This window comes from Amborella trichopoda, chromosome 2, assembly GCF_054954075.1.
Source record: "Amborella trichopoda isolate Santa Cruz 75 chromosome 2, AtrichopodaSantaCruz75HAP2 v2.0, whole genome shotgun sequence".
Taxonomy (NCBI): Eukaryota; Viridiplantae; Streptophyta; class Magnoliopsida; order Amborellales; family Amborellaceae; genus Amborella; species Amborella trichopoda.
Window position 1 is genome coordinate 15,049,891 of NC_142337.1, and position 9,403 is coordinate 15,059,293.

The 9,403-nt window shown below is 39.2% G+C and overlaps 1 protein-coding gene across 1 annotated transcript; it reads left to right on the top strand.

Moving 5' to 3' along the window:
• The first annotated feature begins 5,536 nt into the window (after positions 1 to 5,536).
• On the top strand, positions 5,537 to 7,770 carry LOC18439159 (uncharacterized). Its single transcript, XM_088858158.1, has 3 exons — positions 5,537 to 5,698; positions 5,774 to 6,206; positions 6,358 to 7,770. Exon 3 carries the CDS (start codon positions 6,379 to 6,381, stop codon positions 7,315 to 7,317), a length of 939 nt encoding a protein of 312 aa, XP_088714284.1. The 5' UTR covers positions 5,537 to 5,698; positions 5,774 to 6,206; positions 6,358 to 6,378; the 3' UTR covers positions 7,318 to 7,770.
• Positions 7,771 to 9,403: the final 1,633 nt, after the last annotated feature.

A 9,403-nucleotide genomic window follows, 5' to 3' on the forward strand; every position in this document is an offset into this window, starting at 1 on the left:
TAATTTAAAAATTAACAATGAATTTGAGAACTTAAGCAGAAGATGCATAAGAACCAATACGATAAATCTACAATTAGACAATAAAGCCTCTAGCAATCAAGAAAATCCCTATGTAAATCAAATGCAATTGTCATGATTTTTTCCCATGGGAAGTAATCGAACAAAGAATCACCACATAGAGAAAATGGTTTTGAAGCAAACAAATCTCAAAAACAAACAATTGAACACAAGCTCAAAATTCGCTAAAAAGCAATGGTCTCTTCTATCCATGCAGGGAAGCTGAATCCATTTGGTTAGTTTAATTACTTTATTCAGCACCCTTGCAATACATGCTTATCAAAAATGGTATCCATTAACATTCTTACGAGTTTCTTCACTCCCTTTTCAATTTTCAGTTACCTACCAAAAAAATGGTTATGCAATGGAATCACAACAAAATAGCGACACAGCAAAACAACCACATGGCTTACATGGCATATAAGAACCATGGTGTTCAAGGAGGTTAAAAAGAGCATATGTACCATTGTGTTTGAGAACAGATTATTGTCATTTTGTTGAGTAGCCATGGGACTTAAACCCAAGGTGCAATAAAACCCAAGGTTCGCTGAATGAGATTGTTTGGGTAGCCTTGAGATCTTAAATCCAAGGTGCAATAAAAGAAACCTTAAAAGGGTACATTGAATGAGATTTAAAAGGACCCGATACAAATGTCTGTGTCCAGAAATGTGCAAATCTTCAGCAATGTTCGCCTACCAAATACCAAACTTTGGACTAACTTCCCAATTCCAAACTTTGGTTATTTCCATTGAAGAAACTGGAATAAGAGCAGGTTTTGGAAGCAGGGAAGAACAGGGGCTATAAGTGCCTTAGGAATAGCCTGTAAAAATGGTAGTCTTGTGTGGATGGTTTGATGATCTTTGTGTGTTGGATACCACAAGTATAGTAAAGACAAAAGAAGAGAGAGACAGAGTTACCTATTTTTTATTATATCTGATATAGAGAGAGAGAGAATTACCTATTTTTTGTTGTAACTAATGCAGAGAGAGAAATGTACCTGGTTTTAAGGTTTGCTTTCTTTGGTGGGAGACGATTCCCTTTGAGGATGAGTTTGAGCCTGATGAGTCCTCTGTATTGGGAGAGAGCTTTGGTAGATTGAAGTGGGCATTGGGAGAGAGCTTTGGCAGGTGGAAGTGGACAGAGGTAGATTTCATTTTGGTTTCTCCCATTTTTTTAGTCCCTTTTTTTTAGGTGAGCTTTGAGCCATATCTCACCTTTGAGTTTAGATAATCTAACATGTGAGATGAAACCACCTCACCGTCTCATTCTACTTTAATACAACTGTGACATCATATCACTCCTCTTTTCGTTATTTTGAAAGACATGTCAAACCAATAACATTTGACCGAAATACATTTCCATGAAAATCTTCTTGTTCTAATGGAATCAAGGGATTGGACGTACCTTACTACTTCGATAAAGAATAAAATATAGGGTGTTTTATAATCATCATCATCATCTGAGCTTTATTCCAACTACTTGGGGTCGACTACATGAATCATGTTCCACGTAAGTCATTACACCTCTTGTAATTAATTTCATCTACATCCTTTTGGGCCTTTCCCTTGCCCAGTTTAGAGCATTCTACTTGAACCAAATTGCTACTCCTAATAGGTATTGTTATAGGTCGATACTCTCCATGGCCGAGCCACCTAAGCCGACTTTCTCACATCATATCGTCTATTGGAGCCACCCCTAATTTCCTTCAAATGTATTCATTCTAAATTTTATCGTTTCCTGCCTGACCGCTCATCCATCTCAACATTATTATCTCTAAGCTCATTTTATGAGCATGTTATTTCTTAATTGCCCAATGTTCAATGGTTTAAGTCCTTATAATAGTGAAGAAAATATTTATAAATAGGATATATATACCTATCACAATGATGGGCATTCCCCACTTGTAATAAAGCACACGTGCATGCCCACATCTCAAGCGGTCCACATAACATTGTAACACTACAATGCTTACACGTGGGAATTTGCATGCTTGCTAAATATATGGTCCACGTTACACGTGAGACACTAATAGTATGAAGTAAGAGCCATGAGAAAAAGTTTATATGGAGCCGAGGCTCTACACAATCAAATTAGAGTGCACTCCAAAACTTTCACTAGAAGAGGTCGTTTTGATGCTCAAATATTCTCAAATTGATCATCTCGACATCAATATGCATGGACATGACAAAAAAATGGATTTCAAGTTTAAGAAATAGTAAATCTTGTAATGCATGTTTTTGACCACCAATTTTCAAGATTTTTAAGTTTTTATAGATCTGCTCAATCTAAACTTTAAATTTTATAATTAGACATGAAAATATATTTTAAGGTAATCACAACAATTTTCATATTAAAACCACATTTCTCGATACTATTTGAAGGTAGGCTCTACTTTCACCCATGAATAACTAGGTTTAATGAGTTTTGGTCCGTCCATAATTAAGAAGCAAAGGTCATGTGGGGTTGTGGAGGAAGGAAGGAGGACTTTTAGCATTTAGTGTTTGGTTTTAGGAGGCGGTTGGGGGTAAGTGGGGTGTGGTGGACGGTCCACACTGACATAGTCACAAGAATAAGATTTTACCCCTTGTGCCTCTGTTGAACATCTTAGGGTTTTTATTTTAAGGAAAAGTATTTGTCCATTTTTAGTAAGGGAAAATGTTTTGACAAGGTTGCTGCCCTATTAAATTAAGTAAAGTTTCACCTTAAAACTCAATAGAAATTATGGGTATGGGTCTGAAAAACCTTCAAAAGGGTCATCTTAGTCTTGACGATCATAGTTGTGAAAAATAATTAAGATTTTAAGTCATAAAAATAGTATATACTGCAATACATTATCTAGATCGTTTATTTTGTTTTAAAAATAAATGTTTAAGGATCTGCAAGGTTTGGACCATTTTTTGAGCTTCAAATTTCATCAATAGTTGATGTTAGAAATTAATTTTAAAGCTATAATGGAGATTTACACTACCCAAAGTACTTTTTGAAAAAGGATTTGAGTTGAAACTTACCTTTATTTTCATAGAACATAAAGCTTTTGTACAAACTGCATCTTTCATAAAACTTTGCACCTTCCTCCTCTATTTGATAGGTTAAAAGTTTCTATTTTGAGAGAAACAATTACATGCATTACCAAGCAATTTAGCATAAAATTTGTCAAAGGATTACGTAGGATACCGGGAGAGAGGCAGAGGGAGAGAGAGAAGGCTAGAAAAAAGTGAACCATTAATGAGAAGCCTATGCAATGGACCTTCTTTTCAGAAATTAATGATAAAGTTGTTAAAAATCATTATTCTGAATTTTTTATTGTTTTGTTTTTACTTTAGTTTTTCCCAAAAATATTCTACTATCACACGAGTAGAATATCCATTTACTCCCTTGGGTAAAACCCTACTTAGAAATGATTTTAGGACCCTAATATTTCCGGATGTAACCTCTTCAACCCATAAATTAACCTCAGTAGAAAAAATATCCCAATTACAACCTCTATGCATATGAAAAAATAATGCCTCTGGATAGAGACCATCCAATTTTTGGATGGTAAGATATGTTAGAAAATTCAAATATCCATTTTTTTTTCTAGAATAATAATCTGGCAATTCTTAAGTGCCTCCCAAGTAGTTCTTCTAAGGGAATAGAAATAAGAGAAATTTATGTATATTTTTTTTAAAATACAAAATGCTCCATTTATAGATGAAAATTACAAAAAGGTCGGTCAACCCATTTTTTCCATTTTTTTCAAAATTGTCTCTCGTTTCGAGGATATTTTGGATCTTTTTTTTTTTTTTTCGTTAGTAGGGAACTCCCCTAAAGCTTGGGGTTACTGCCCTACTAATAAAAAAACTATAAAAAATTAAAAATTCAAATTCAAATTGAGGATGGACCAAAGGTAGTTTTGAAAAAATTAAAAAAACAACGGTTGAACGGCCTTCTTTGTAATTTCTGCCGATAAATAAAACATTTCGTATTTTAAAAAAATATTTTAGAATCTGTATGTAAATCACTCTAAAAATAACTATGCTATTGAGGGAACGGAGTATACCTGCTCTTAGTTTTCTCTTTCATTTTTTTTTTTCCCTTATTTTGCCCTGAAATCATGAAATCTCGCCTATATCTCCTCAGATGGACCCTAAAAAAACATAAAAATTCTGAAGTCTTCAAAAATTTCAGCAGATCAACTCTTAAAATTGTTATTAAGAGGTTTAATGAAGACCAAAATGAAGTTCCTCATTTTTTTAGTATTATATCAAGTAACTTCTCCAATTGTGGTTGTGCATCATGGGTGTGCCTCTTGCGTAATAGCTTCAGAAAATTTTTCACTCCGGTTATTCCTTTTAGCAACACTATTCAGTTTTCTTGTTTTTGTTGTTATAAATACAACTCAAATTCTTATTCTTTAAAACACAACTTAATTACCTAAAATCTGATTACTGCCTAATTTGACAAACTCCCCCATTGATGCCTCCATCTAACGAAATTAACAACGACGAATGAATTGTTTAATGAAGAGAGAGAAAGAGATGGTAGTCTTTTTTGTCTTTGGAGTCCAGGCTGTGAGCAGTTGCGGGGCTCAACGGACGCAAACGTCACACATCTCCCCATGCCGTTACGTGCCACTATCTCTCTCTACACGTGCACCATGCCATTTCCCTCTTTACGCACAATCGAACCCGCACTGTTAACCGGACATTGACTAGGAGGCATTTTAATGGGCTTTAAACGGGTCAATTGAATGGTCTAATTAGACAAGCCTCATGCTATAAAAACTGTGTTAAAAAAATAAAAAGAAAAAATTTATATAAGGTTGCAACCTTAAAAGGTAAAATTACATATATATTTGAAAAATCCATAAAAAAAGATCGTTTTAATGTTAAAAGACCCTCTAATTGATCATCTCGACATCGCAATCTATGAATTTGAAAAAAAAAAGATTTTGAGTTTAAAAAATAATGCATTTTACAACATATTATCTAGATTGTCCACTTTCAAGATTTTTACGTGTTTATAAATATATGTGATTTTAAACTATTTTTGAAGGTTAAAATTTTTTAATTAGATATGAACATACATTTTTAAATAATCTTAAGAATTTTTTACACCAAAATTACATGTGCTAATAAAATTTTGTGGTACGCCTTAATTGGTTTGTTTAAAGTTACAACCTTATTAAAACCGGCATCCAAAATGAAATGGATAAAAATATATATATATATATATATATATATATATATACTAAAATATGAAACGGAACCCATTGAAGGGCTCGATGGCAAATCGTGACGAGCTCAGTGGTTCCAGCGCAGCTCGACTCGGACCGGTTGGGTCCATGAAGAAAGGCAGATGGTTCGCGTATGGGCCCCTTTCGTATTGTATAGTAATAGGCAGCATCCACTGTACATTCTCGACCCCACCGAGCCACTCTCTCTCTCTCTCTCTCTTTCTCTCTCTAGGTCTTTACCATTATTCTTCCCAAAAAAAACCCAGACCCAGAAACCCCAGCGCCTGGTTTCTCTTCCTCTTTTGGGCACTGGCTCTTGTTCTTCCACCCCATCACCAATTTTTTAAAGTTTCAGCATCTAGACAGAGAGAAGAAGAGAGAAAAGTAGTAGAATGAGAAAGAGGAATTGAAGGTGTTTCTGGGCTGGTAAGAGTGTGTGTTTGAGAGTTAGGGTTGCAGGCCTGTGATCTTCCCTTCTGATATTGGATTGAACTTTAACAGGAAGTTAGGGCGGCCGCTGCGAAGAAAACAGGGGTTTCAGTTTCTCTCTAACAATCTTCTTTCCTGGTTCATGGGTTCGTATCTCTGAGTTCAGGTGGGGAGATTCTCGACATGGGTTTTCTCTCTCTAAGTTCTCGGGGCCTTGCAGCGAACAGATCTGTGCGTTTAGAGAGAGAAAGAGAGGGAAGGGGAAGAGAGATGCAATTGACATGCAGCAGCAGGCGATGATGAACGCATAGATTCCCGTGGGTACCGACAGACACGTTGAGGAAGCACCCCCTTAAGTCTAGAGAGAGAAACTTCAAACTAAGCAACCACAATTTCGGCTGCATGCTAAAACCCCCAGATTCCTCTCTCTCTCTATAAATCCACACCCTTTTCCCCTTCCTCCATTACCAAAAACTCTGAGCTATTCCCGCTCTCTTTATCACTTGTAAGTAATCGTCTCAGTTTTTATCTTTCGTGAATTCTGGTTACAATCTCTTTGAATTGTTTGCTGAAAATCGATCCGATTTTTTATTTAGTGAACTTTTTAGTTTATGTTGCACCACATTATTAGACAACCCATTTTTATTTTATTGCAGGGAGTAAGAACAAGAGAGATTATGCAGCAGGAGAGAGAAAGAGGGGGTGGCGCCGATATGCTGGGCTGCTCTTCTCGTGCCTTGCAAGACCGGCGGGCGAAGCCACAGGCCGAGCAACCGCAGAAGTGCCCTCGCTGTGACTCCCTCAACACAAAATTCTGCTACTACAACAACTACAGTCTCTCGCAGCCCCGCTACTTCTGCAAGACGTGCCGCCGATACTGGACCAGGGGCGGAACGCTCCGCAACGTTCCGGTTGGTGGAGGCTGCCGTAAAAAGAAGCCCTCCTCAAAACGGGCCACGGAGCCATTAACCGCCTCCCCCTCCATGGTCCATGATCCCGAGCCTGTCTCAAGTCCACCGGCTGCACCAGTAGACCCAGTTGCATCAACCGCTGGGTCCGTATCGGTCTACTATGGCTCGGATCAGGTTGGGTTCGGTGGGTTCAGCGGAGAGCGGCCTTCGCAACAGTTGACTGCGTTGCAGTCAATGAGTCATGCGATTAATTTAGGTGACTTGGGGCCTCTCTTCGCTCACCGCGGTCCTCAGCTTGGCGGAGGACAGGGTTTTCAGCTACCAGTGTTCAGCATGGGGCCAAATGGCATGGACCCTTGGAGGATTCAGCAACGCGAGCCGAGCGGTGGGTTCGGCACGCCACAACAAGCGATGAGCGGTTCATCATTTGATGAGGCGGCGATGGGAGGAGGCAGAGGGGGGAGGGTGGGTATTGCTGGCAGTGGTGTTCCTTCATTGGTGGTCTTGAAGACTGAAGGGGCAAGCAGTGGGAGAGCGGAATGGCCGGCGGCACCTACTGAGGGTCTGTTTGAAGGCGCTGGCGCTGCTTCGAATGCTGCCTCTGCCGGAGGCGGCTACTGGGGTGGCGGCAGTGTGTCGGGAGGTTGGCCAGATCTCTCAGGTTATGGTCCTCCCCATCCTCCTTCCTCTACCTCCTTCTTATGAGAGAGAAAGATAGAAGCCCGGTTGTTTTCAAGAGAGAAGAGAGAGAAATAGTCATCCTTCACCTCACTTTAAGCAGCATGTCTCAGAATTTGGGACCTGATTCCATTAGTGCTTCGTGCCTCTTTCTCTCTCTAAGATTTTCTATTCTGTTTTGGTTTTTTGGTTCCTTTCTTTTTGCCTTGTTTTAGTTTGGTGGATATACACCTGAAGCTGGTTTTTTTTGGCTTGGCTTCAATTCATTGTTTCCCCCAGAATGAGGACTCTACAGTGGTTGTTCGATCAGAGAAGACACAGTATGAGTTCTTTTTTTCCAATTTTTCTTTACTTTTAGGGTTTTTTTTTTTCTTCAATATCTTGTTAACAGAAGCTTAGGGTTTGTGGGATCCTTGTAAATAGAGACACTAGTTGGGTTTTAATGGTTTGAATTGAGATCAATGGTGTTTTGATCCTCCATTTCTATTGTTTTCTTTGTATATGCTTTAGAGAGAGATTAGAGGAGAGAGAGATGGCGTGTGCAAATGGAACCAGAAGAGCCTTCTCTCTCGTACATTTCAAATAGGAAATTATCAGCAAAACCCACTGTCTTGGATTTCAGAGTCCCTAACTACATGTCTGGTGCGTTATGGACCAGCACGTCTCTCTCTCTAACCACTTTCTCTCTCTACAAATCCACACTGCCCGTCTGCAGAGATACACCCTTTTTATCAGTCTTTCTCACCCACTTTCTTAAGCATCTCACATTCTTAACATCTATTTGTCTCTCTCTCTCCTCACTTTCTCTCTCATCACCCTGCTTCTTCCGAGCCGTAGATTTATCATTGGGAAATCCACCTCAACCGTAGTCTTGATTGATTTATCAGCAGTCCATGTGCTCTGATTGATAATAACACGTCCTTAAATGCATGCTTTCTCTCTCTCTCTCTCACTAACTTGCTTTATCTTTCTCTCTCTACTGTTACTTAATATCTATCCATCCTCCCCTGAGCAAACTTTAACAACCAACGGTCGCTCCAAGCACCCAATTGACAGAATGGCGTGCCCCCTCTTCTCGAAGTCCAAAGCCATGCAGCGGAGTTTGCATGGACCTAGGCCGTGCTGGTTCGAGCCCTGGGCTCAAAATTTTAGGCCGTGCTGTCTCTCTACATCTCTCTTCCTTTGATGCAATCTTCAGTTCTCTCTCTTGGGTAAGACGAGATACGTTGGGAGAAGGGAAGGAATGTGGTGAGTGACTGACTGATCGATCTGGGTAACTAAGAGAGAGAAAGAAGAGAGAGAAAGAGGGGATTTCATATCCCAAAGCGAGAGCATATCTTTTAACCTGCAAAAGATGAGATATATACCCAGAGAATAAATGGGGGGAGTCTTTGAAGGCTGGAACTGTGCCTGAAACAGTACGGATCCCACTATTCCATCTTTGAGTTCTTTTTTAATGCATTGTTTTGTAGAGAGAGAAGGTGCTGGTAAATTGGTTGTTTAAGAGAGAGAGGGGTAGTGGAAATGCCTGGAAATTGGTTTTTAAAGGAGAGAGAGAGAGGGGCAGGCGTAGTGGAAGTTGGAATGGAGAGAAGTTGGGTTTTTAAAGGAGGGGCCTTCCTTCTTCAGAGTCTGCTTAAGAATCTTTTGGGTGGTAGAGCCTACTGGGCCCATGGACGCCTGCCTTCCGTGAGTCTTTTACTTTCTTTTTTTTTTTCTTTTTCTCCTTTTATCATTCCTCCCTCTCTCTCCTCTCTCCTCTCTCTAGAAGCTATCCAAGTGCGTGGAACTGCACGAAACTCACGCCCTGAGTAGTATGGCAATGGACTGGGTGGCCAGGCCGGCCTAGGCCTTAGGGTACAAAATGTGGCCTCAGTATTTGGGAACTTAGGCGGAGAGACCTGTCTTTAATTTTTTTATGGGCTTTTATGCGAACAGTACATTTATATTTTGGGAAAGCTTTTTTTATGTTCTTTTTGCCATTTAGAAGTTCTATCCTCCCTTTTATTCAACCCTCAATTTTTTAATGGAGGGGTAAGATTGCCTTAATCATAATATCACGTCTCTGTATTATTAATTTTTTAATTTTATTTTATAAATTATTTTGACACCA